The sequence below is a fragment of the Mobula hypostoma genome, chromosome 27 (genome assembly GCF_963921235.1).
Source record: "Mobula hypostoma chromosome 27, sMobHyp1.1, whole genome shotgun sequence".
NCBI classification, from domain to species: Eukaryota; Metazoa; Chordata; class Chondrichthyes; order Myliobatiformes; family Myliobatidae; genus Mobula; species Mobula hypostoma.
The window spans coordinates 20053660-20081647 of record NC_086123.1 but is presented as its reverse complement, the minus strand read 5'-3'; the positions used below and the strand labels follow the sequence as shown (position 1 = coordinate 20081647).

General features: G+C 40.9%; 2 protein-coding genes across 5 annotated transcripts in view; one reads left to right on the top strand and one right to left on the bottom strand.

Moving 5' to 3' along the window:
• The window catches only part of anapc5 (anaphase promoting complex subunit 5), a 36306-nt gene extending 33674 nt beyond the window's left edge, over positions 1-2632 (bottom strand). The window contains exon 1 of one of the 2 annotated variants that reach the window (XM_063034505.1): positions 2603-2632. The gene's annotated coding sequence lies outside the window, so the exon portion shown is untranslated. The other variant, XM_063034504.1, reaches the window with a different exon arrangement.
• Positions 39-27974, top strand: LOC134338577 (E3 ubiquitin-protein ligase RNF34-like). 3 transcript variants are annotated; one of them, XM_063034508.1, is made up of 8 exons: positions 2722-2880; positions 4795-4841; positions 14899-15117; positions 17042-17437; positions 19526-19582; positions 26035-26248; positions 26329-26361; positions 27183-27974. In XM_063034508.1, exons 2-8 carry the CDS (start codon positions 4806-4808, stop codon positions 27365-27367), a joined length of 1140 nt encoding a protein of 379 aa, XP_062890578.1. In that variant the 5' UTR covers positions 2722-2880; positions 4795-4805; the 3' UTR covers positions 27368-27974. The 3 variants fall into 3 exon arrangements, with proteins under 3 accessions (XP_062890577.1, XP_062890578.1, XP_062890579.1); XM_063034507.1 differs by lacking the exons at positions 2722-2880; positions 4795-4841 and adding an exon at positions 39-468; XM_063034509.1 differs by lacking the exon at positions 4795-4841 and having other exon boundaries at positions 2731-2880.
• The last annotated feature ends 14 nt before the right edge of the window (positions 27975-27988 follow it).

Below are 27988 nucleotides of genomic sequence, written 5' to 3'. Positions count from 1 at the left end.
TACACGCATGCGCACCGAAAGTACCTGGCGTTTAACGCCTGGGTAAATACTAGTGGAGATTAATTAAAAAACGATTTGGAGATATTGGAAATGTGAACAATAGAAAACGCTGAAAACACTCTGCAGGCCACACAACATACGTGCAGGAGATACAAAAACCAGTCAGAATTGGGAGATATATTTCTGGCTGATATATTAATGTGGGCATTTACAGAGAGGAAAAGGGCACGGAAAACTGAAGTGCAAATAAAGAGCTGTGGGAAGTGGCCAGCTGATCAAGCACTTTCAATAGAGAGATAAAAGCTAACAGTACAGGTGGAAGGTACTCCACAGGAATAGCGAATTAGCTGAACCCGTGCAGTTTGAAGTTGATTCACCAACGGCGACTTGTGCAGTTTAAATTGGGAGGATAAGATGTTTCCACGGCGCAGTTCTTTGATTACAGTGGTCTCCAGAGCGGAGGCTTCGGTGAGTAGTAACTTCGGGAGAATCTCGACATTGGCTTTCAGTTTAATTATATTCTGTAAGTGCATGTGGGTGGTGAGTCAGCATCACTTTTATAGCTTGCAGGTTATTTAGTGTGGTGAGGAACAGCGTCACGGCTTGGCTGCATAGAGTGCATTTTCTGCACCATGTTGAATGTATGCTTCTAGTGTTTGCAGACAACCACGTGCAGAAACGGTCTTCTGCTACAGTCGCTTGAGTTTAGCATTTTGGGCCTGAATTGTCAGAGTCACTGTAGCTCATTCAGTTTTGAATTTCATGGAGAACAGCTGTGTAAAGGTGGTCACGCCGCAACTTAAATTTGAGCAGATAGAGAGGGTATTAGTCATAGATGGAGTAGGTAGGTAGTGCCAGAGGTTTGAGTTATTCGCAATCTTGCATACCCCCTGTGCCTCAACTGCAAAAGGAAGAAGAGTGACAGAGCAAATAATGATTGAGTATTCGGGAGTTAGGTGGAAAGTGTTTCTGTGGCCTTAGACATAACTTCGGGGTGGCATATTGACTCCCAGTTCCAGGTTTGAAGATGTCACTGATTGGCTACAGAGCACCATGAAAGAGAAAGGTGTTGTCATCCATATCTGTACGGATGGACGGGGAAAGAGAAGGTTGAGGTCCTACAAGCCAAGCTTAGGGAGCCGCGAAAAAAAAGGTTAAAATACAGAACAACTGCAGGCACAAGAGAAGTGAGCAGTTATGATTTAATAGTTCAAAGTGGGAACTAAATATTATATGGAATTTCACATTTGGGAAGGAAAGGAAAAGTGGGTGATATAGCACTATTAAAAAGAGAAGGGTTTAGTGCAGTGGCGAGGAATGATCTTGGTCAACAGATCAGTTAGTAATTAATTTATCATTAGATCTATTGAGATACTGTGGAAAAAAAACTTTGTCATGCCACACAGATTATTTCAAAACATCAGAACATTGAGTAGTACAAGGAGAAAAAGTAACACAATGTCGCAAGTACTGTGAAAGAGCAGAGCAGGTTCAAGGTCCATGATAGGGTACACTGCGAGATCAGGAGTTAATCTTTATTGTACAAGAGATCCATTCAGTAGTATAACAGTGGGGTAGAAACTAAGCTTTGAGCCAATGATGCATGTTTCCATGCATTTGTATCTTTTGCCTGATGAAAGAGAGGAGAAAGAGTAAGTACAGGGTCAGACGGTCTTTATGTTGGATGCTTTTCCAAAGGAGAGAAAAGTGTAGTCAGACCCCAAAGAGGCAAGGATAGTTTTCATGATGGTCTTGGGCAGACCAGTTGCCATACCAAGCTGTGATGCGTCCAAATAGGATCTTTCTACAGTGCATTTATAAAAATTGGTAAGGATCAATGATGACTGCTAATTTGCCTTAATCTTCTGAGGAAGTAGAGGTGCTGGTTTGCTTTCTTGGTCATAGTATCGGAGTCCTATCACTGACATGTGTTGTGAGGGATCTTTCAATGTGAAGAGCCATGATCACCCAAGTGGTGTAACATGCAAGGCACATGTTTTTTCAGTGTCTGTATATTTTTTTTCTTTGCCTTCCTCTACCGCGTTTCCCAGGCACATGGCCTTGTAATGTAAGGCATTATATTTCTCCCTTCCTGATTACATGGCCCAGGAATTTAAGTTTCCTCTCATTTAGTGTTCTCATTAAAGATCTTTTTGTATGGGCATGTTGGGAGTACTGTCTCATTAGTTACCCTATCTCTATACAATATTTTCAGCATTCTTCTAAGAAACCATATTTTTCTGTTGCTTCTAAGTTTCTTTGGAGTTCTGGTGTTATAGTCCATGCTCGGAAGTGTACAGCAAGATTGACCAGATGTAACATTTTAGTAGCCTAAGCCTTGTTGTCATAGAAATGTGTCTGTTGGTAAAAATGGGTTTCATTTTTTGGAACAACATACATCAAAGTTGCTGGTGAACGCAGCAGGCCAGGCAGCATCTATAGGAAGAGGCGCAGTCGACGTTTCAGGCCGAGACCCTTCGTCAGGAAAAGAACAACCGAGCAGCGAGAGGGGCAGGTGGGAGTGAGACAAAGTTAACTCGATTTCGAAGCAGAACAGCTCCCTCGCTCCGCCGCCATGCTCGGATTTTCCAGGCGCCCTCACCTTTCTCCCCGCCGCCACCACCTCCGAACAAGGGCGGGGCCTGGCCGGCCGGATGGCGTCACTTCCTGTGGGTCGAGGCTCTCCCTGCCGATTGGCTGCGACGGAGGTCAATCAGGCGTGACGCGGATGGAGCGAGCGTTGCAGCACGGGCCGCGTAGCGGACGCCGAGCTTGAGTTCCCCCTCCTCCCCGCAAGGTTGTCGGCGGCGGTGGCGGCTCCGATAAATATGTTGCTGTAGCTTTCGGACGGGGGCCTGAGGCACAAGAACTGTCATGAAGGTACCTGTTCTGTTTGCACCCTGCGGCGAGAGGCTGCCTGGCCGCGTCGTTCATTGACTCCTGTCACGGGGCAACTGTGCGCAGAAGCTCCTGAAGTAGTTGGGAGGGCTGGGGAGATCCAGCAGTGCCTTCGGAGCCCCGCTCATTGTGGAACTGGCGATCGTGGGCAGGGGAAGTGTGAGGAGGCGGGCTGGGGTTGTACTTCGGTTTTGAAATGCAGGTTAAGTGAAGCGTAGTACCTGCTTGAGTTATTCAAAGGGATGGAGGGAGAATTCTTCCCAGTCAGTTTCAGGCCCGAGTGGGTGTGTGTGTATGTATGTGTGTTTTCCCTCTCTCTGATATCTATCAGAGGACGCGCGTATCCCTGGAAATTGTAAAACTTCACGTCCTCGGACTTTGGTCAGCTACCACCTCTCCCTCAAACTGCTCACTGCACTGGACTCCAGGGGGGAAAAATAGAGATTTATGAAAATGGGAGATAGAGGAGTAAATAATGTGGGATGTTAATGCCTGTTTTCTGACATGTATACAATGCTGACTGCCTTGTGTGTCTTTTTTTAATCATGGAATAACTTTATGATGGCGACCGTCATGTAGGCACGTATAGCCTTCAACGTATTTCGTTTTTGATATGATCCAACCCCGGCTCCCATTATCTCTGAACATTTTTCCAAGTCTACTACAGCTGATGTTTTTGTGAAGTATACGAGGGAAATGTTAAAACTGCCCGCGATAATTAGTAATTCGCAGTCCAAGCAAGCTATTAAAATGAAAACAACAGGAATTCTGCAGATGCTGGAAATTCAAGCAACACACATCAAAGTTGCTGGTGAACGCAGCAGGCCAGGCAGCATCTCTAGGAAGAGGTGCAGTCGACGTTTCAGGCCGAGACCCTTCGTCAGGACTAACTCTAATGAAATTAGGAATGTTTTAAACTGGAACTTTTTTTAAACAGAGTGTAAAGATTGGAATTTGGTCAGAAAGATGTTTGGTTTATACAAGTCTATCTTGTGTCTGGTTCATATGAACTGTCATTTTGTGTCAGTTGCTTTCAACATTTCAAAGCACTGCTGTTTTAATATAGTAGAATTGACTTATTTTCTGATCACATACATAATGTCAGAAATCAGATCTTAACACCCCATGTTACTTAGCCTGGTGGTAAAGTATACTGAATTTCTGTAGCACATGTCCATCTTGAATCTGTGTCTCAAAATCATTAAACTGGAGTGACAATTTGCACCTTGCTTTTTGTCATAACAAGAGGGAGGTCAGAATACAAATGTAGAGAATAAAATGAGCTTGTGAGAAGCAAATTAGTATCCACAGACGTAGAACCTATTTATGTGTGAATGCTGCCTGTGAAAATAAGTGTAAAGGCTTTTGGATGGATAATTAAGTATGTCCAAAAGGGGAATGGTAATATGTTAGTTACAGGGAAATTCCATAATTAATTATGGATAACCGGCATCCTTAGCAGGATCAAGATAGTGGATACGGCCCAGTTCATCACAGGTAAAGCAGTCTCCACCATTAAGCACATCTACATGAAGCGTTGTCACAGCAAAGCATTGTCCATAATTGGGTGCCCCCACCACCCTGGACATGCTGACTTCATGTTGCTGCCATCAGGAAGAAGGTACGGACCTTCAGGACTCTCGCTATCAGGTTTAGGAACAGTTTTACCCCCTCAACCTTCAGGCTTTCGAAGCAAAGTGGATAACTGTACTCAACTTCACTTGCCGCGATTTTGAAATGTTCCTATAGCCTATAGACTCACTTTTAAGGACTCTTCATCTCGTGTTCTTGATATTTATTGCTTATTTATTTATTTATTTATTTTTTACACGGGGTTGAACACCCAAGTTGGTGTGGTCTCCCATTGATTCTGTGATGGTTATTTTTCTGTTATAGACTTGTGGAGCATGCCTGCACGGAAACAAAACTCAGGGTTGTATATGGTGACGTATATGTACTTTGATAATTTACTTTGAATGCTGCCCATTAGTGGTAGACTGGGGAAGTGTTAAATTGTCATACGGAGTCAGAGTTGTCCAGCAAGGAAATAGACCCTTGGTTGATGTGAGGATAATCCTATATACTCACGTTTAGGCCCATATCCCTCTACTCCTTTCCTCTTGAAGTACCTGTCCAAATAACTTGTAAACACTGTAGTTATATGTACCTCTACTACTTCCTCTGGCAGTATGTTCCATTATAGCAACCTCTCTTTGTGGACCATCTTGCCTTTTCAGATATTCTTTAATCCTTAAATCTATGCTCTCTAGTTTTCGATTCCAACATGCTTGGAAGAAGATGGACTGTCTACTGCATCTAAGCCCGTCATAATTTTATAAGCCTTGGGTCACCCCTAGCCATCTGCATTCCAGTGAGAGTAAACTTGTCCTATCCAATACCTCCTTGTAACTATAGCCTTCCAATCCAGGCAGTATCTTGCTGAATTGCTCCCGTCCTTTTTCTTTTGCTACCACACAATATTCTGAGTGTGACCTGACTGACATCCAATTCTTACAGTACTGTGCACAAGCCTTTTATTTACATATATATATTAGTGCATAAGACTTTTGCACAGCACTGTAGTAATTTTATGTATTGCTCTGTATTCCTGCTGCAAAAGAAAACTAATTTCATGACATGAATGATAGTAAATCTGATACTGATATGGGTCTCGTGTGGACTGAGATTGGGAAGAGGGTTGGGAGAGGAGAATCATGGTTGGGAAAGGAGGAAGAAAGTGGGAGGGAGCGGGAAGCACCAGAGAGACATTTGTGTAATGATCAGTAAACCAATTGTTTGGAATCAAATAACCTTGCCTGACGTCTCAGTGCTGGATGTGTCTGCATCTGGGCTGCCCCCTGCTACTCCTCTGCTGCCCAACCCAGCCCCACTCCTGCAGCACTCCACCCTTGCCATTCCCAACATCCTTCACTTCTGCCAGATTTTCAAACTCGCTCTCTGCTCTACATTGACAAATATAGTACTGTTTCAAAGTCTTAGGCACCTGAGCTATATCTATGTGCCTAAGACTTCTGCACAGTACTGTATACTCAGTGCATTGGCCTGTAAAGGTAAACATGCTGAGTGCCTCTTTCACAAACATGTCCACCTGTGTCGTCATTTTCAGTGAGCCATGGGCTTGCATCCGAAAGTCCCCTGCATATCAACTCTGCTAAGGTCCTGTCATTTACTCGATATGTCCTTTTAGAACTTGACTTCCCAAAGTCTTAAAGAAGGAGCTTAATGCTAGGCTTGTCAGACAGAAAAATGATTGACTTGAATATTTTGGAGATAGGAGTAGCAAGTAGTTCTGTTGATCTTTTGTGACTACAATAGATATATATGCAGCATTGAAACATACCCATTCTCCTACCATGTCTGTACTGATCAGCAAGTATCTCATTTAGGAATTCTTGGTCCATTATGTATTGATGATTAAAGTGCCCATGAAGCCTCTTCTGTTTTCCTTGGCAGAGCAATCCAGATAGTAACCATTCACTATATATTTTTTTTAAATCTCCTCTTAGTTCTTTTTCAGTTTCCTTGTGATTGTTCTGTCATGGTTTAAATACTTGTCAGGTTCTCACTTCTTGATTCTGGAACTTGAGCTTCTTTAATCTATCCAAATAATTAATCCCCCTTATTCATCACATTGCTTTAGTAAATCTCTTCTGCCCCTTCTGTAACCTATTCACTTTTCTTAAAATGTGATGCCCAGAAACAAGCTATACAGATCTTTCCCAGCTTTCTTATGGCCAGCCCATACTTGGCATTGGAATTTATTTACTGGCTGCTGTGGGTGTCACAGTAGTGTATTGGTTAGTGTGATGATATTACAGTTCAGAGTTCAGTTCCAGCGCCGTTCCGTAAGGAATCTCTGTACATCCTCCCCTTGTGGATTTTCTCCAGGTCCTCCAGAGTTTCTTCCCATAGTCCAAAGGTTGTTAATTGGTCATTGTAGGTTTTCCAGAGATTGAGTTAGGATTAGTTGGGTTTGTTGGGGGTTAGTGGGCAGAGTGGCCCAAAGGGCCAGAAGGGCCTACTGTGCACTGTGTCACTAAATAAATAAAATGAACTGCGGCTGGTTGGGAATGGGACATTTCTGAGAGTTTGCAGTCCACAATCCTCCGCTCCCCCCCCCCAACAGCTGCAACAAGTGAGTTTCACTTCCTCACTTATTGAGTTAGTCTCCCTCTCCCTCTCCCTCTCCCTCTCCCTCTCCCTCTCCCTCTCCCTCTCCCTCTCCCTCTCCCTCTCCCTCTCCCTCTCCCTCTCCCTCTCCCTCTCCCTCTCCCTCTCCCTCTCCCTCTCCCTCTCCCTCTCCCTCTCCCTCTCCCTCTCCCTCTCCCTCTCCCTCTCCCTCTCCCTCTCCCTCTCCCTCTCCCTCTCCCTCTCCCTCTCCCTCTCCCTCTCCCTCTCCCTCTCCCTCTCCCTCTCCCTCTCCCTCTCCCTCTCCCTCTCCCTCTCCCTCTCCCTCTCCCTCTCCCTCTCCCTCTCCCTCTCCCTCTCCCTCTCCCTCTCCCTCTCCCTCTCCCTCTCCCTCTCCCTCTCCCTCTCCCTCTCCCTCTCCCTCTCCCTCTCCCTCTCCCTCTCCCTCTCCCTCTCCCTCTCCCTCTCCCTCTCCCTCTCCCTCTCCCTCTCCCTCTCCCTCTCCCTCTCCCTCTCCCTCTCCCTCTCCCTCTCCCTCTCCCTCTCCCTCTCCCTCTCCCTCTCCCTCTCCCTCTCCCTCTCCCTCTCCCTCTCCCTCTCCCTCTCCCTCTCCCTCTCCCTCTCCCTCTCCCTCTCCCTCTCCCTCTCCCTCTCCCTCTCCCTCTCCCTCTCCCTCTCCCTCTCCCTCTCCCTCTCCCTCTCCCTCTCCCTCTCCCTCTCCCTCTCCCTCTCCCTCTCCCTCTCCCTCTCCCTCTCCCTCTCCCTCTCCCTCTCCCTCTCCCTCTCCCTCTCCCTCTCCCTCTCCCTCTCCCTCTCCCTCTCCCTCTCCCTCTCCCTCTCCCTCTCCCTCTCCCTCTCCCTCTCCCTCTCCCTCTCCCTCTCCCTCTCCCTCTCCCTCTCCCTCTCCCTCTCCCTCTCCCTCTCCCTCTCCCTCTCCCTCTCCCTCTCCCTCTCCCTCTCCCTCTCCCTCTCCCTCTCCCTCTCCCTCTCCCTCTCCCTCTCCCTCTCCCTCTCCCTCTCCCTCTCCCTCTCCCTCTCCCTCTCCCTCTCCCTCTCCCTCTCCCTCTCCCTCTCCCTCTCCCTCTCCCTCTCCCTCTCCCTCTCCCTCTCCCTCTCCCTCTCCCTCTCCCTCTCCCCCGATAGTTTGGGTTGCAAACAGATTTCAGAAAAAGAACCCTGTGATACTCCCTATACTCTAGCTGTACTGGTGTTTAAGGCATTAAAAATTAGTTGTAACTCCCTTTGTGATTGTTAATAAAAGCTGGAATCCTGTATACTTTTTATTAAAGCAAAACACAAAATGTTGGAGGAACTCAGCAGGCCAGGCAGCATCTATGGGGAAAAGAAAATACAGTTGACATTTTGGGCTGAGACCATTTGGCAGGACTAACAATGAGGAGGAACCCTTCGCTACCGCCTGTCTTCCCTGTATTTCCACGGTTTCTGGAAGGATCGCCAGGTTTCTGGAGAAATAATGGATTAATACCATCCACAAACCCATAAGGAAGCTCAAGTCACAGCTTACGTGGGTCAAAGATGATGTGGGACTCAGGATGGCTGGTGTATACTGGATTCCCTGTGAATGTGCAGCAGCATATATTGGTGGAAACTGGCTTCCAGGAGTACAGGAGGTGTATCCATTTGGTTACCTGGAGAAATCGGTGGTAGCAGAATAAAAAAGAATTTTAACAAAGATGAAGGTCTCACTCTGAGTAAGAACTGGAATTTGCTTGTAAACAAGGTGGGACAGCAGAAATCTGATTGATTAGTCCTCATCCAATCAGGTAGGACGGACCATGGGGGTATAAATACCACCGGACTAGACGTGTCCAGGCATCATCCCTGATGAAGGTGGCAAAGTTTGTCATCGAGACGTCAGTTAAAATTTTTACCTGTGCCTGGCTGGAAGCCTGAGAAGAGTTTATCCGTAATAGTATTAACAGCCAATTTCCAATGAAAAGATGGATAAACAAAGTTTTGGCATGTGGGGGAGTTTAGATCCAGAGGATGCAGCCTCAGAATAGAGGGAGATCCAAATAGAGTGGAGATGGGAAATTTCTTTAGCCAGAGAGTGGTGAATCTTTGGAATTCATTGCCACAGGCAGCTGTGGAAGCCAAGTCATTGGGTATATTTAAAGCAGAGGTTAATAGATTCTCGATTAGTCAGGGCATGAAGGGTTATGGGGAGAAGGCAGGAGATTGGGGCTGAGAGGGAAATGGATCAGCCATGATGAAATGGTGGAGCAGACTCAATGGGCCTAATGGCCTAATTCTGCTCCCCTTTCTTATGGTTGTATGGTTTTATCTTTCAACTGAAAGGGGAGGTGAAGGTAATTGAATAAATATCTTGAGATATGGGCCTTAAATGTCATGCACACAAGAAATTCTGCAGATACTGGAAGGTCAAAGCAACACAACCAAAATGCTGGAGGAACTCAGCAGATCAGCCAGCATCTATTGAAATAAATAAACTGTTGATGTTTCGGGCCAAGACCCTTCTTCAGAAAGGGGGAAGACACCAGAATAAAAAGGTGAAGGGGGGAGGGAAAGGAGGCTGGCTGGAAGGTGATAGGTGAAGCCAGGTGGGTGGAAAGGTAAATGGCTGGAGAAGAAGGGATCTGATGTCATGTATGTGTTATTAATCAAGACTGAGATGGAATAAAGCTTCATCCTTACTATTGCTTTCCTGTTTTCTTGGACTATTTGATAGATTCAATGAACACACACTCAATACATTTAGCCTCTTTTTTGCAATATTTCATCATACATGAAAAAGCATGAAGGAGTTTCAGTAGCAGTATGTTATGGAGTAGATATTGCTAGACAGCACGGTATTATTAGGCCTATGAAAAAGTTACTCCATATTAAGAATATCATGCAAAGCAAAAATTCTTCTGAAAGACAAAATAAGCTGCAGAACTTTACTGGCATTTCAATCACATTTTTAAAATGGCAGGGATTGTTTTGAGTCCAAAAGAAATTGATTTTTGACATTGGTGAGTATGTTTGAAGTCAGCTGGCTGATTAGCTCTCAATTTGGGGTAAAATAATTCCACAGTACAGTAGACTCAAAGAAGTATTATTTTGCCTTGTCACCTATGAGCAAAATGGGGTTTTCTTGACTTACATTAAGTATAAATGCTTCTAAACCAGATAACAACTGAAACATTGAAGTAAATAAGCCTACCAGCATACTTGCTGAATCAAGAAAGTTGTTAGATATTCCAGTACACTTGCCTTTAAAGTTATACAGTTGTATAGTACTGGATACAATGCTAGAAAGCACTAGGTCCCAAGATTTATCCGAAAACCTGCCTAATTTTTGAAAAGAATGATCAATAATTGAAATTGCCCTGAATACCTCTAGCCACTTCATGCTTCCTGAACCTGACTTTCCTTCTAATAGATGAAACATTTTGCAACTATTTCTGTTCCACTTTTCATATTTCTGTTCTCACATTCTCCTATCCCGAGCAAGGGAAGGGCACTCTTGCCTTCCACCTAACCAACCTCCATAATTAATGGATCATGTGGCACTTTCAATGCTGTCACCACCATATACTGTTTATGCTGTTCAGTTTTCAGAATACTGAAGGGTCTGTTCCTTCTGTAAATCCCTAGTTCACAAATCGATCTCCATTAACATGCACTCTCCCTTCTTGTCTCCCTTCTTGTGGTCATTTCCCATACAACTGCAGGGAATGGAAAGCCTGCCTTTTACCTCTATCCACCATTCTGGGAGCCAGGCATTTCCTTCAGGTCAAGCATTTATTCACTAGTTGGTTTTATGCGCATGTATTTGGTGTGCATATTATGGTATTCCTTACACTGGTGAAACAGATTGCAGATTGTATGACTGCTTTGTTTAGAATACCAAGGTGATCCAAAGCTTACAATTATCTTGGACTTTAATTCTTCAGCCTGCTTCCCCTTTGAATCAATTTTTGGCTTCTTCCAGTCTTCCAAAGAAGTCTAAATAACCTAAGGAGTAACATTTCAGCTCCTGGCTAGACATGTTACAACTCCCAGGGTTCAATGCTGAATTTGACTATTTCAGATAGTCAGTCTTTCAGATTTGTATCGGATCTGGTTAGTTCTAATGAAAAGATCATCAATCTGTAACAATATAGGAGTTCCTCCTAGACAGTAGGGCAAAATTGGCAGGATTAACAAACCCTGAATGATGAGGGTATTGGTGCACTGGTCAGGAGAAAGATAAGTTTTTGTTAGGTATAGGCATCCACGATCAAACAAATTATTTGAGGAAAGTAAGAGATCTACATCCAAAATGAGAACAGGAGGGAAAAAGAGGTTATGAGATAGTTTTTACAAATAAGGTACAGGAGATTTTACAGCTATATTAACAACAAAAGGGTAACTAGGAAGGAAATAGGCCCCCTTAAGGATCATTGTGGTCCTTTGTGTAGACCAAAGGAGATGGGAAAGGTATTAAATAAATAGTACTCATCTGTTTTAACCATGGAAACTGTCTGAAGCTAAGGAATTATGGAAAATGAATAGTGATGTATTGGAATATATTGCAAAAGAGGAAATACTGTCAATCTTAAGGCATAAAAGGTGGATAAATACATCAAATATAGATTTCTTGAACTTGCATTAATTTCTCCTACCCCTCTCATTTTCTCTTTTTCTATGCCCCATTCTAGTTCTCCCCCATCACTTCCCTTTTCCTTATCTACCCATTCTAGCCTCTGCATTCCCTTCTTCCTTCCCTTTCTTCCATTGCCCACCATCCTTTCCTATTAAAGTCCTTTTCCAACCCCTTATCTCTTTCACCTATCACCTTCCACCTGCTTACTTTATCCCATGCCCACCCACCTTTCCCTTCTCCTGGATTCGTGTATCACCTGCCAGCTTGTACACCACCTTCCACCCTATCTTATCCTGGGTTCTGCTCCCTCCCTTTCCAGTACTGATGAAGGATGTCAGCCTGAAATGTTGACAGTTTTCTGCCCTACATAGATGCTGCATGACTTTCTGAGTTCCTCCAGAATTTTGTGCCTCTTACTCAAGATTTCCAGCATCTGCTGGAAATCTCTTGTGTTTAGGGTAAATATCCATAGCTTGATCAAATGTTTCCTAGGACAGGGAAGTTGCAGTTGAAGTTGTAGGGTTATGTCAGAGATATTTGCATTTTCTTTAGCCATGGGTAAAATACCAGAAGGTTAAAGAGCAACTGATAACAAATCTTTATTTACGAATGGCTGCAAGGACAAGCCAAGCAGCTGCAGGTTGGTGAACCTAACATCAGTGGTGGGAAAATTACAGCACGGTAAGCTGAGAGATAGCAGTGACTGATTAGGAGTAGTCAACATAGCAGATGTGTGTGGCAGATCATGTCTCATGAATTTGTTTTGTTTTTTTTTGAAATAATATCCAACGAGGTCAATGAGGGCAAGATGGTAGATATGGACTTCAGTAAGGACTATGATAAGATTCCACAGGGTAGGCTAATATGGAAAGTTATCTTGTCTGGAATCCAGGGAGAGCTAGCTAACTGGAGAGACGGCTGGCTTGATGGTAGAAGCAGAAGTTGATGGGGGAAGGTTGTCTGTTGGACTGGAGGCTTGTGACTGATGCTGTTTCCTAGGTGTTGGGCCCATTGTCACTTGTCCTGTATATTAATGAGTTGGGTGAGAATGTAGAATACATGGTAAGTAAGTCTGCAGATGACATCTAAAATAGGTGGTATCATAGATAATGAAGTTGATTATGTGGATTTAATCAAATGAGTAAGTGGGCTGAGGAATTCCAAATGGAATTTACTTTAGATAAGTGTGAGGTGTTGCTTTTGGAAAGGCAACAAATCAGGGTAATACTTTGACAGTCAACTGTGTGACCTTGCAGAGTATCGTAGAAAGGAGAGATTGAGGAATGCAGGTAGATGATTCTCTGAGAGTGCTGTTGCAGTAGACAGTGTGGTGAAGATGTCAAGCTGAAGTTTATTGACATTCAACCATACATATGTACACTGCCAAATGCAAGAAAATTCCTCCACACCAAGATGCACAACACAGTATACATATAACTCACACACACAGAGTAATATTACCACAAGTCAATTCAATAATAAGGTGCATAGAAGATACAAGTCAATAAGTAAACAGTTTAACATTACTGGCACTTCACACATGATGACACCTGGGTTCTGGCAGGGAGTTCAGTAGTCTTATGGCCTGGACAATTATTATCCTAATGCTACAGTACCTCCTGCCTGATGGTTGGGGGTGGGGTCAAAGAGTCTGTTGGATGGATGGGGAAAGATCATTGACAATGCTAAGACTCTGTGTATGCAGCGTTCCTGATAAATATCTCTAATAGGTGAAAGAGAGACCCTGCCGATCCTCTTAGCAGTCCTTGCAGTCCTTTTTGGGGACATGTGGTCAGATGCCTTTCAATTCCCATACCAGATGGTGATCCAGCTGGTCAGGACACTCTCAATGGTACTCCTATAAAAATTGACGTGTTAGCTTTCATTCAAGGCATTGAACATAGAAGCTAGGATGTAAGTTGCAGTTGTATATTGGTGGAGCTGAACTGGAGTATTATGTTCAGTTTTGATCACTCTGATGTAGGAAAGAGATGCCATGAGGCTGGAAAGAGTACAGAGGTGAGTCATGAAGATGTTACTGGGACTCGAGGGCTGAGTTATGAGAGAGGTTGAGGTTGGGGCTGTTCTTGTTTAGAGCACAAGAGAATGAGGGGTTGTGTTAGAGGTGGAAAAAAAAATCATGAGGAACAGAGGTCAATGTGCAGAGTGTTTTTCCCCAGGGTTGGGAAATTGAGACCTAGTGGGCGTGGTCTTAGGGTGAGATAAGAGAGATTTAATGGGAACCTAAGCGACAACTCTTTCACCCAGAGGGTATTGATATTTGGAAAAGCTGCCACAGGATGGCTGAGGTAGGTACATTAGCAACATTTCAAAGGAACATGGACAGTTCATGAATAGGAAAGGTTGAGAGCGATAGGGGCTAAACATAGGGAAATGGGACTAACTTAGATGGCAGTCTTGGTCAGCATGGATCAGTTGGGCTAAAGAGCCTGTTTCCGTGAAGTATGACTATAAAAGAATGGTCAGTATTGGGCATTACAAATCAATGTTTTCTAGATGACTATTCAACGCTCCAATAACCTGGCATATGATTCTTCAGAGATTCTTATTGTTCAGGATCTGGTCCAGAATGTGAGCTATGGGGAAAGGGTTCAGAGTGCAAATGAGATGTACAGTGAAAGCTGGGGGCCTGGAGTGCTGCCAGGTGGGGTTTAGCCTGTGGATTGAATGTGTGGCCAAAGTTAAGATTGGGGTCTGAAATAGGGCTCAAAAATGTGAGTAGGTTTGCAGCTGAAACCTAGATTTGAGTGTATATTTCCCAGTTCCTTTTAAGCTGCCTAGCTTGCTGCAAAATTTATTATATTACTATAACACAAAGAAATTATAAGTAAGTTTCAGTATTACTAGTAGTAACATCTAATAGTCTAGAAAATCCAAGGTTCCGTTGGTGCTCTGTTATTGGAGTTTTACTATGTTGACTACTCTGGGAGCAGAAGTATGTCATTATATAAAGAGGGAAAAATTGAACAACCTTAAGTTGCAAATTTTGATTTGCTTTTTTACTAAATTTATTTTCCTTAGTCCAGTTCCTAAAATTTCCAGATTAAGTGAATTATATATCATACATTTCCATGCTTTGCATGTTGTGTTTTCTTTATTTCTGATGTCATTTAATTAATGTATTTAATTTTGAGGTTTTTGAACTATAGATTTTGTTGACCAGTGTGCTGTTAGCAATGTACTTAAGTAAAGTATGAATTTTTTTTCTGTTTTTGTAGGCTGGGGCCACATCGATGTGGGCTTCATGTTGTGGTTTAATAAATGAAGTAATGGGTACTGGAACTGTGCGCGGCCAGCAGCCTGCATTCGGTGGAGGTGCAGGTCCATTCAGATTTGCCCACAGCACGGGGTATTCCTCATACCCATCCCCATCGACTGAAGTTCCAGATCTAGTCTGTGAAGATTGTGGTCAGACATTTACTCGTTATAGGAAGAAGGTATATTGGGTAATATTTTTATACCTTGGGCATAATTGAATTTGATGTTCTTGCACTAAAGCTGAGAAAGCACAAGGTTTGAGTAGAAAGTTGGATACAAGGCCATATGTGAGTAGTATACAATAAATAATGCTGTGGTCTATGCCAACTGCATATGAACTACTTTAATGTCTAAATGTTTTCAAATCATGCAAACAATAAAAGTAAGCAAATAGCATTCAGAACTGAAGTTCATAAAAGTGATACCACAGCTGATTCAGAAGCCCGTTCGTTGCAGGCTACAGCCTCAGCTCATTGCAGAGATGAGTAAACCTTGCAGAGCAGCAAGCCGAACCAGCCCATCCCTCACCTCCAGCCCCAACACCCTGATCTTTTTCAGTCTGGCCTGTCCAAACCTCAGATCTTTCCTTGCTTTCAAACCCTTGTCCTATCGCTTCGATATGCTCTCTGACACGAATCCCGCCACCACAATTCAGCTCGATGCTTAAATCAATCAAATCTTGGGTCTTTCTTCACTCTCTGGCCCAGGCTCCACTTTGACTCCGCCTTGACTTTGCTTGCCTCGCCTCGGTTCTGTCGCATCGAACTACCTCCAAGGACACTCCAGCAATGGCCATGCTTTGGCTCATTCCCTGCTCTCCAGCCTGGACTCTGTGGCCTCAATTTGGCCTGTACATACTTCGTCGTAAAAATCCTGCCCAGTAGAGACTTCAGTTCACACTGCAAAAATGCCAGGTTGTATGGGCATTTCAAAAGCTCAACTCACAAATAAAACATCTAAATATTTTATTAATCACAAATGTTCTGGTAAACAATCATGGCAGACAATAGCCTGTAACTTCCCTGTTGGAATTGAGCTTTTAAAATACCTGTGCAACCTGGCATTTTTACAGTGTGAACTGAAGTCGTCTCAAACTGGATGCTTTGCCAAGTCTTTACAGGCAAGGATATTTTTTTTAGCCAGGGCTGCTGTTGCTTTGCCACTCTACCGTAAGCACCCTTTTTGTGCAAGGCCTCCCCAGATTTATGCTTCTCTATATATTTCCCTGTCTTGTCTTGAATGCTCTTTTGTCCTTAATTTTGTTTTGGTCTGTTGAAAATCTACCATACTGTTAGACCTTGCAGAGAGAGGGGTTATTTACTCTTGTGAATTCACTGAAAATTTTTACATCAATTTTTACGTCTAATTTTCTACATCAACAAATTGGGTGAGTTGGTAAGGTAATATATTGCTCCTGAGGAAAGTTAGCGTAATTACAAAGGGGATGAAAACTTTTTCAGCCTCACAGTTTTGGTTTTTAATTTTTAGTAAATTGTTGACAAGTTGTGGAATTTTTCTTATGATTTGACGAACAATATTTTGTAAATTAGCTCAATGTGTAAATAGTTGTGGGGCTGAACACTTTTTCAAGGCTCTATGCCTTGTGTACATAGTAAAAAAAAAGTAATTAAGGAATATGGATTTATTCAGAAAAATTGGCATTTGAAGTGTTTCATAATCATTTTAAAAGATATCTTGTCATTTAGTCATGTATCATCGAATACAATGCATTGTATGTGGGGATAATGTACTTTTACAGAATAGATAACTTATTGATTAGTGGACATTTCAATATTTACTAACTAGATAAATTACTTTAGAATCATAAGTCATAGAAACAGGCATTTCAACCCAACAAGTGCATCTGTGCTAATGTCATTTTATTCATCCTATATCCCCATTAACTTCCCAGATTCTTATTGATAAGAGGATTTTTTTTTTTCTTTTACCCCTAAAGGAAATCTGTCTAATTTTTGAGCTTCTCTGTTGAATTTCCTCTTCATCTTAATGTAGGAAAATTTTGGTTTTAAAACAGCAATGAACTTACTTCACCAAGTCTTCTGGTTATGTATACTGCCTAACAGCATTTATTTTCTTCACTAGTATACATGTAAGGATTGCAAGAGGAATTTCTGTATACTTTGTTCAGTGATGCAAGAAAATCTACGGAGATGTTGTACGTGTGAATTACTACAACGAACTTCTTTTCAACATGATGAGCTTATGAAATTAAAGGTGAAAGATCTACGTCAGTACCTTAACTTGAGAAACATACCCATAGACACTTGTTGCGAGAAGGAGGATTTGGTGCAGCTTGTATTGAGCCACCATAGATCAGGTGCTGATGGTGTAGACACAGAGAGTGTACACTCGCAGAGATCACAGGGTTCACAATTTTATACTGCCACTACTACTACCACCTCAGCCTCTGCAGCACCACCTTCTCAGGGGATTTCATCCAGTCAAAGACCAAGCTCAGGGACATCAAGGGTACACCAGGTATTTCATTGCTTTTCTTTCCCACAATTTTAATTTGATAAAGAAAGACTTTGAGAATGTACTTTTTGTTCTTTTAAAAATATTTTAGTTTGCTGAAATTGTGTGATATTTAAACATCCATCTGTTTTGTAATTTAGTGTTTCTCTATTAATTTTATTCTTGATCAATTTAAAGTACATTTCCGAGGGCTGTGTACAACACCAGTGTACAGCAGTTATTATTCATTCCTTACTGCCATTTTGGATGTTACTAAGTCATGTGATGAATAATGTATTGTCACTGACATGACATGAAATTTATTCTGTAGGGCAGCAGTACAGTACAAAGATATAAAAATCTATAAACTACAAAAATAATAATACAGAAAAAGTAATAATGAGGTAGTGTTTATGGACTGTTCCGAAATGTGATGGCAGGAAACCATTTATAAATCATTGTGTATGGGTCTTCAGGCTCCTGTACCACCTCCCTGATGGTAGTACCACATAGAGATCATGTTTGGGATGGTGAAGCTCCTTAATGATGGATGTCGCCTTGATGCACTACCTTTTGAAGCTGTTCTTGTGGTGAGGAGGGTTGTACTCGTGATGGAGCTGGTTGGGTCTGTAACCCTGTGCACCTGTGTGGTCCTTCTGCTGAATGGTAAATGTTATGTATAAAACATTGATAATGTGGCATCCAGTTGTTTGAAAGTCCTGATTATTTGCTGGTGGGCTCTCTCATTAATCTAAAATGTGAGCTGGGAGTCGAGAGTGCATGTTCAAAGTGAGGCCAGGGCCAGAATCTAGTCTGTAGGCTGGCTGGAGTGTTGGTCTGGAGTGCTTGGATCTTTATCAATCTCTAAACTCACTGAATTTACAGCTTAATCTTTTTCAGAACCTGGAAATGTAAACAAACTATAACTTGAACAGCAGGTTTTATGAAAAAAGTCGTGGGCAACATTCTTTACAATTTTCCTTCCCATGCAAACACAGAAGCATAAGCCTTTAATTACCATTTTATTTTACAAATGACTTGCTTGTAGCTGAAACTTGTGGGTTTTTTTTGTTATTGCATCTATGATCTTCCAGGTAATATTCTTTTTCATAGCTATGGCAGAGATTGAAAATACTTTAAAATGGGAGAATAGAAGTTGTCTATCTTGCCTGTTCTCTGGTGTGTCCTGATGTTCATTGCATCTTTGTTCTGCTTCATTACTGTATATAAATTCTCATTCATTTTACAAGATTTCTTCCATTTTTGAAATCTCATTGATTCCAAAAATAAGGTTTAATGCAAACAAATTATTGTACTATTTTAATTAACGATTTTTGAGACTGGAAAAACTCAGGATGTTAGATAAACATGTCTTATGTTTTACTGTGCACAACTTAGTCTGGTGTAGAGTTAAATGGGCTATGATCTCATATTTATACTGTTAAATCTATACAGTCCCTGAGCACTGCCTTGTTCCTTTTTATTTTGCATTACTTATATATTTGTAATTTTATGCCTTTGCATTGTACTGCAAAATGACAAATTTTGCATTTAATAGGACAGTGATAATAAACCTAATTCTGGGTGAAGGCTCCTTTCCATTCAAGGCATCATAATAAATGTTGATGACTGGATTCTCATCTCTTTCTACTTCATAGTATAAACGTTTCTTTTTATAAATCCTGAATCTTGTTTTGGTCTACTTCAGAGCTGTAACATTTGTGTTGTGCAATCTGTGTCCTCAAGCTAGTCTAGTCTTACTTGCCACAGTTTAGCTTTGGTGACATTACTTTCCGGTTATAGAATTTGTTATTCCTCTCCGTGTCCTGTGGCGCATCGGGCGGCAACCTTGCTGTTTCCTTCGCATTTTGTCTGTGAGTTTTTTATGATGCTGAATCGAGCACGGATGGAGAGTGTGAAAGGAGCCTGCCGGATTTGAACTCGGAAGCACTCACTTCGAAGTCTGGTGCTGATGCCACTAGCATGTTATAAAATAATTCTAAAAATAATCAAATGGGATACAATCATTAACTTGTCTGGAACAATCTTGTAGAACTTCTGTAATATATGCATTGTAGATATATATTTAACTTCTCATTCATGTGTAAACAGGGGAGAGAAGAAGCATCATTTCAAATGGATAGAAGATCTGAAGCAGAACAAAATCAGGTAATAGATTTGGATTTTGCATCAGTGACCACTTAAATGCTGAGTTTTTTATATATTGGCAGACCTGGCTGGTGGGTATTTAGAACAAGGGGCCACAGTCTCAGGATTCAGGATAATTATTTATCATTTACAAACATTTAAACGTGAAATGATAAAAAATTTCTCCGGGGGCAGTGAATGTGCGAAATTCTCTACTGTGGAAAGTTGTGGAGGCAAAGTTGCTGAATAGATTTAAGGAGACAAATCATCAGTGGTATTGGGAGTAAGTGGAAGTATGCTACTGGATTTAGAAAAGCTGTTAGTATATTGAATGACAGATCAAGGACGAAAGATCAAATGTCCTACACCTGTTTTCTATGTAATACACTATTTAATGGAGAATAGGTTGATAACCTGAACTCAGTTCAATTAGTTTATTAAATTTACACCCTTTCTAAAATGTTATTTCTAAATAACAAGGAAGTATCAAATTATCTTTAACATATCTTGAATAATTCACTTACCACCTGATGAATCATTTGCGCATGCTCTAAAGACTGTTGATATGCATGTAGCTTAGGTGAAAATCCCTGAGAAGCTAAATTTCTCCAGATTGGGAGGATCCCTGTGTATTTTCTGCATTATTTGAATATACTGAATTTCAATGTTATTTAATAACAATTCTTTATTCTTTTCAAAGTATCTCTGTAATGCTGCTTTTGGCTTCTAAGGTTCTTTTTGTCTCGATTAACCTTGAATAGAACTTGTTTGTAAATGGTCTCATTTGATATTTGTGCACAATTACTGGCTCAGTGGAACAGATATTAAAGAACCGTCGTGTCAATACTAGTAGTGTTTTCTTTGGACAGAAAAAAGGGGCATTTATGTGGTCCTGTTTGATTCTGATTGTCAGAGGCAGCATTGATATATTGTTCCAAGGTCATGATTCAAAAACCACTTTGAATTCATTAAGAATTGTTGATGTGGTCATAACATTGTGCCCAGAACTTAATTGTAGTTTGGAGATCATGATTATTGAAAATATGGTGCATTCGCTTCCCATAGGCAGAATTTGCACATCTGACTTTATGCAGGATAGCTTTGTCAGTATTTGATTTCTGGACAAGAAGACTATCCAGGTAGGACAAATACTGTTTTCTTCTGTATCAAGCTAGATGGATGATGGTGGCATAGGCTGATGAGGTCCAGATTGATTTAACAATTTTATTTCGATATTATTGATGAATCTCAGATATCTATGTGCATTTTAAGAGGTTAAGTCATCTGCCCAGGTTCCTTTGATTATTATAACGGTACAAACATCGGCTTGGTTAGAGTTAGTGATTAATGTCCTTGTGACATGGAGACAGGCAAAGTTGAAAATGTTTCTTATCCCTTTTAGTATTTGGAGGCAATTCCTGGCAGGTTGCCAATGTAGGACAAGATAGCTAAAAGAAAATGGGGTGAGAAAGATTGCGACTGTACATGTCCTTCACTTGTGATGTTGGCTGTCTCACTTACCCTGGCTGACTGACTAATCTCAGAATCATCCCTGAACTGCAGTTCAAAACACAAAAATCAGTTATGCAGCTTTTAATGCACAAACATTGGAATGTAGGTCAGTAATTGATGCACAAGAGCAGAAGTTCCCAACCTTTTTTTATGCCATGGACAATACCATTAAGGAAGATTTCCATGGACGCCAGGCTGAGAACCCCTGCATAAGAGCTTGCAGTGGCATTCTGTCAACATCACAGCATGAGAGACAGGGTAGACCAGGGAGGAATAATGACGAAAAGGAGCAGAGGCTACATTTTCTATTAAAAAGCAGTGTAAAACATAAGAAGCACTTTCACAGTACTGTTTTTTTTTAATCATAAAGATTTGGATGTTGGAACTACCAACTAAAGGCACTGGTTGTTTCATGACTGAGACTCAAGTTGACTAATAAGTTACCAAGGTTGTCAGTGCTTCGACGCTTAGTGCTGAGGAAGAATAAAAAGAGCTCTTTTTGAGTCTCAGTCCTCATTACGATCCCTGAGGGTCATCAGATGGATCCTCCTCCTTGGGACTTAATAGGAGTTACTCAGTTAGGAACCTGGTCAGTGTGGATGAGTGTAGTATAGCTCTATGCGTTTAATGGAAGTGTTGGTGTGGGTCTACCTCTGAATAGTAGTGGTGGTAAAGAGGGAACAGAAAAGACTAATTCCAGTGGGTGTTTCCTTGCCAAATGTGCTAAATTATTTTTTGCAATTGGATGACTAAAGATCTGGAAATGCCAAAGTTCAAAACACTGCATCATCCTAATTTCTCAACGTGTTGGGTTGGGAACTGACATGTATGCATCACAAGAACTATGATGGGTGCTGATTGCCACTGGATTCATCATTAGCTGGTAAGATCCATTATGCTTTTCAGGAGCCTTCTAATACAAGCCAAAAGGTCATATAACACCCCGTTGCTCCAAGATCCCAGGAAACATAAGAAATTGGATCAAAGCTTGACCAAAGACCTCTCCTGACTGGTTAACAAAGAGTGCAACATCTAAGTTTGTTGGTAGGTCCTTGAAACAATCAGGAATAAGGTTTTTACTGAATCCTTGTGGTTCGCCACCAAACACCATGTTGAGCAGAATCATTATGGTTCACCACTAAACATTATTTTGAGCAAGGGAGTGAAATCTTTTGTGACTGACAAAACAACTAAATCTGTGCAACTGCACTTAACCTAATACATCAAATTGCTCACAACCATTTTTGTACCTTGATACTTGTTGACTTCATTTTGCTAGTACAGTTTGATGCTCTCTTCAAAGGCAGTCACTCTCTCCTGATTTTTGGAATTCAGTTTTTTGGACCATGAAGCAGTCTTTAGCCAGTGGTGCTGGTATATCTCAAACTGGGATGGGCGAACAGCTTAATGAGGGTGTGAATGCCACCAGCTAGCATAGTTGATGACATCTTCCATCAATTTGAGAGGTAGATGGAAAGGTCATATAACTAGTTGGATTTTGTGAACAGGACAAATCTAAGTTACTTTCAATATTATAACTATTACTGAAGCTTGGCTGGTGCATGCTTAGTTTTGAAGTGTTGATCTTCAGTGCTGTGACAGGGTTCTTCACATGTTTACTCACCATACTATATTCCCTCAGGATTTTGCCTGTTTGATAATATCCTTTCAATTGATCTTTACAGTTTCATTTATGTCATGAGTTGCCTTTAGAGCAGTCCTTGCCAGACTTGGTTCAACCAAGTTACCAAGAGTAGAAGGAGGAATGCAAATCTTTTATCTCCCAAAAAGGGCTGCAGCATAATTAATGTGTGAGACATGCATCTCTTGGGATCTCCTTTTTCTGGGAGCAAATTAACTTAATGAAGAAAATGGATTCACTGAAATAAGTGCTTTTAGTTCTAAAATTTAAAAAGTAGGTAATGAGGTGAAGATGTGTTTTTAAAACTTCAAGGTAGAAATTGTTACCTATAGATGGAGAAAATTGACTTATACCTTTATTGAATATTTTTGGTTGTAAGCAGAGTGATAAATGTGTTTCAGTTAAGTGCCTGTTACTCTAATTGAAAGATACAGCACCCCTTCTGTTCAGGTAATGGAAGTTTACCCTTGCCATTTTCACAAATTCACTCCAAAAATCTGAGAAATAGATTTCATGAGCAAATTTTTCATTCTGTGTTGGGGAGAGGGAAGGAGGTGGGTGAGAGGAAAGGTTCCATCTTTCCAACTCTCATTTCTCGATGGTACACAATGACACAGCTTCACGTTATGGAAAGTTACTATATGAACTCTGATGTAGGAAATACCTGTATATAACAGAATACATCTGTTGCATGCATAGCTCAGTAATGAAATAAACTAGAAATCTGAAATCTTGCATGTAAGTTTGCAAGTTCGCTGCTGCTGTTACTGCGCAATCGAGAATCTTCCGGAGGGAAGGCCTCAAAATCCCCGGCTTTGCCTGCTGTTAGCGACCGAGATTGAGGTCGAGTCATTTGGATAGAGATGGTGCTCGGTACTCGGTGTCGGAGAGCTGATCGGAGGCTCGAAGTTTTAGGACGACTCAGAGTCGGACTGTGGTCGGGCATGGCAGGAAGAGTTTTTCTTCCTTCTTCCGTCTGCGTGAGATGTGGGACATTTGAGAGACTTTGAACTTTTTACTGTGTTCATGGACTGTTCTTCATCAAGTTATGGTATTGTTGCACTGTTGTAACTATATGTTATAATTATGTGGTTTTGTTAGTTTTTTCAGTCTTGGTCTGTCCTGTGTTTTGTGATATCACACCAGAGGAATATTGTATCATTTCTTAATGCATGCATTACTAAATGACAATAAAAGAGGACTGTGTGTCTTCATAATCTAAGTTAGAACTAGCATTATACTTAGGATGTTCATTTCTAAAAATCGCCAGTGGGAACCCCCAGAGCCCAAAGGAGGCCTAATTTTAAGTTTCCTCATTGAAAATTTATGAGTTTTTTAAAGATCTTTTTTTGAGGTACATTGAATTTTTTTGATTTGAAATCATATTTTCAACTCCACTTAAGTTTGTCAACTGTAGAGCCTCCAACATGTAAAATTAGGGAACTGCAAAGGAAAATGTTTTTAAAAAAATTACCAACTTGCCTTAAATATACCCAATGACTTGGCCTCAACAGCTACTTGTAGCAACAAATTCCACAGATTCACCACTGACTGATTCAAAAGATTGATTTAGTCTTATTTTCAACATAATTTTTCTACTCTTTACTTATCTCTTGACTCCCTTGTAGTTTAAAAGTCTATCATAGTATATTAAGTGTTTTATATTAAGTCTGTCATAACATATTGAGAGTCTGACTTTGGTGATAAGAGATTTCCAAAGATTCACAATCCCTTGAAGAAATAAATTTCTCCTCAATTATGTCTGAAATGTGCAAATCTTATTCAGAAATAGTGCCCCCCACTTTCTCAATACCCTTATGAAGTATCCACTCTCGCCCCTCCACTCCCACCCCCCCAAGAATTTTGTTTCATAAGATCATGTCTCCTCCTCCTATACAGCAATGGGTTTTGGGCAATCTTTCTTCATGCATCAACCTAGTGAACACTGCAGTGTCTCAAATACAAACATGGCATTTCTCAAATATGGTGACTCCAAACCATTTGCAGTACTCTGGCTGGGGTCAAAACTTTACTTTGATACTCCATGTCCTTTTCAATATTCCATTAGTCTTCCCAGTTGCATGTATGGTAAAAGAGTGAGATGGGTTGGGTGGTGTTGCAGGAACAATCTTGCACTCAACATCAGCAAAACCAGGGAATTGATTGTGGGTTTCAGAAAGGCAAAGTTGGGATAACCCATACCAGTTAGTGATGGAAAGGATGAGCAGCTTCCGGTTCCTGGGCAATAGAAACACATACTTCAGGCTGCTGTTTATTGCTTGTAGCTCGGCATTCAATACCATCATAGCTTCATTATTAATCAAGCTCCTGGGCCTCTGTACCTCCTCCTGCAACTGGATCCTTGACCTTCTCATCGTCAGTGCAGATCAGAAATAATATCACATTGCTGACAATCAACTCTGCTGCACCTTAAGGATGCTCTGCTCTCTCTACATCCATGACTGTGTGGCTAGGCATAGCCAATGATACAGCTATTGTTGACGTAATTTCAGATGGTGATGAAGAGGCATACGGGATTGAGATAGATCAGCTGGTTGTGTGATGTGGCATCAACAACCCTGCACTCATGCCTGTGAGATGAAGGAACTGATTGTGGACTTCAGGAAGGGGAAGTTGAGGTAACACACACCAGTCCTGTTTGAGGGATCAGCAGTAGAAAGGGTGAGCAGTTTGAAATTTCTGGGTGTCAACATCTCTGAAGATCTGTCCTGAGCCCAACATATTGATACAATACAAAGAAGGCACGACAGCAGCTATATTTCATTAGGAGTTTGAGAAGACTCGCTATGTCACCAAGCATACTAGCAAATTTCTATTGATGTACGATGGAAAACAATCTGACTGGTTGCATCACCATCTGGTATGGAAGGGCCACTGCACAGGATCAAAAAAATCTGCAGAAAGCTGCAAATCCAGCCAGCTTCATCATGGGCACCTGCATCGAGGACATCTTCAAAAAACAATGCCTCAAAAAGGTGGCATCCAACATTAAGGAGCCCCGTCACAAAAGGTATGCCCTTTTCTCATTGCTACCATCAACGAGAAAATACAGCACACTTAATGTTTTAGGAACAACTTCTCCTCCACCATTAGATTTCTGAATGGCCAATGAATCCATGTACAGTACAACACCTCACTTCTGTTTTTTGTGCTTATTTATTTTTAATATATATTTCCTTGTAATTTGTAGTTTATATTATTATGTATTGAACTGTGCTGCTGCTGCAGAACAACAAATTTCAAAACAAATACCAGTGATATTAAACCTGATTGTGATTCTGCGCTATTTTTGTTGCAGGCATATAGGACAAGTGATGACAATCAACCTAAAAATACACGAGTCTCACTGTCAGATCTATCCAGTACTGATGAGGTTGAAGCATTGACAGTTCGTCAGCTGAAGGAAATACTGGCTCGCAACTTTGTCAGTTATTCGGGCTGTTGTGAAAAATGGGAATTGGTGGAAAGAGTGATCAGGTTATTCAGAGAAATGGAAGAAAATCGCAAATATTGTAAGTTTGTAAATTTTGCAAAATAGTTTTGTAAACCTATTGGCAATTCAAAATGTGACTTTCAAATTTTTTTGTTGCAGTGGAAGATGGAAATAATCAAGCTGAAGCTACCGGCAAGTAGAGTTTTTTTTGTTATCCATAAACCAGTTATTTTCTAATATTTTGATCAGGGTACTTCCAAATTAATATAAAAATACATTCTGAATTTTAACATGTTTTAAAAATGTAACTGTTCTTATTTCCTGAGCTCTTGGTTGAGTTTTTCCTTAATCCCAGGATCTCTGTATAAATCAACATCCATGACATCATTAAAAAATAGTGTTGCTCTTGTTATGAGGACATAGCCACATTTTCAGGTTATTTCCATTGTTAGTTTTAGTGGCACTCTGAAATGTCAGGAAATCAGGTTGTACTCTGGAGATAGGATGATTTTCTGGAGTTTTGAGCTGTTGCACTGACAGAATGATCAAGAGTCTCCCTGGGTTCATAGTTACTGAGGGGAAAATGCAGAAACTTTCAATGCAAGTTAACTTTTATTTATCAAATGAGCATTTTCATACGCATTGAGATTTCAAGTTATTTGTTTTTGTTATAAGTAGGTACATTTAACAACTGATATTCCAGATGTCAAACTTGTAAATTTAGCTAACTTGCATAACCTTCCCTGGAGAATTGAAGTCTTTGTAAATACTGGATTTGCATAGTTGGATTTGAACCATTGAAGTAATCTAATTTCCATATTGATAAATTTGTGAGATTGCATGCCAGTACAGTAAATGCTAGAACTTAATGACTTAAGACTAAATGTATCAAGGTAACACTGTACATCTTTAGTGAGAAGTTATGCTGCTATAAATTGTGAAACTAACATCAATTTGTGCTTTCTGCATTGTTTATGCTTTCCATGGTAATCTTTTGTCTGTTTACTTTTCAGTTGAAGAAAAGATGCAACTAGGGAGTGATGAGAATCTCTGCAGGATCTGTATGGATGCCGTGATAGACTGTGTTCTGCTGGAGTGTGGTCACATGGTTACCTGCACTAAATGTGGAAAACGCATGAATGAATGCCCTATCTGTCGACAGTATGTTGTGCGGGCAGTGCACGTTTTTAAGTCTTAATTTTGGTGGTGTTTGATGGAAAGAAGATTGAAATTAAAGTTTTCTTGTTAAGATACATTAAATTCACCAAGAACATTATTCTTGACTGTATTAATGACAATAATTTTGGCTATGTTAAATGGTGTAGAAGAATAGAATCTTTCAATTTACTAACATTTATCATTGCTTATTTCTAAAGCCTTAAATCAGCGTAAAAAACAAACACAACATATGTTAAGATGCAAAAAAAATGCAAATAACTTAAGCCTATTTAAAGTTACTTGGAGCCAGACTAAATCAAGAATATGCTGGAAAAAAAGTGCAAAGTCTATTTTAAACTTTTCCTATCACTTTTATAAGTCTCATGAAACTTTTAACATTTAGTGGATTATCATGTGGTGTGGAGTACTGGTAAGCTGTTACTAACTGAGTGTGTGTGCTGGATATGAATTGAGTATTTTGTAGTGCCCAGCCTGTCTACAACGAAGTTTGAATAGAAGGGAGATTGAGCAATCTTGTGTCATTGCCTGCCAACTGCCTTGTTATAGTTTTTTTCATTTTGCTTTGTATATTTTGTATGTTTTTGAAATTCATGTATGCAATTTGACTAATAAAGAACTTAATTTAATGGAGTGGTACTTC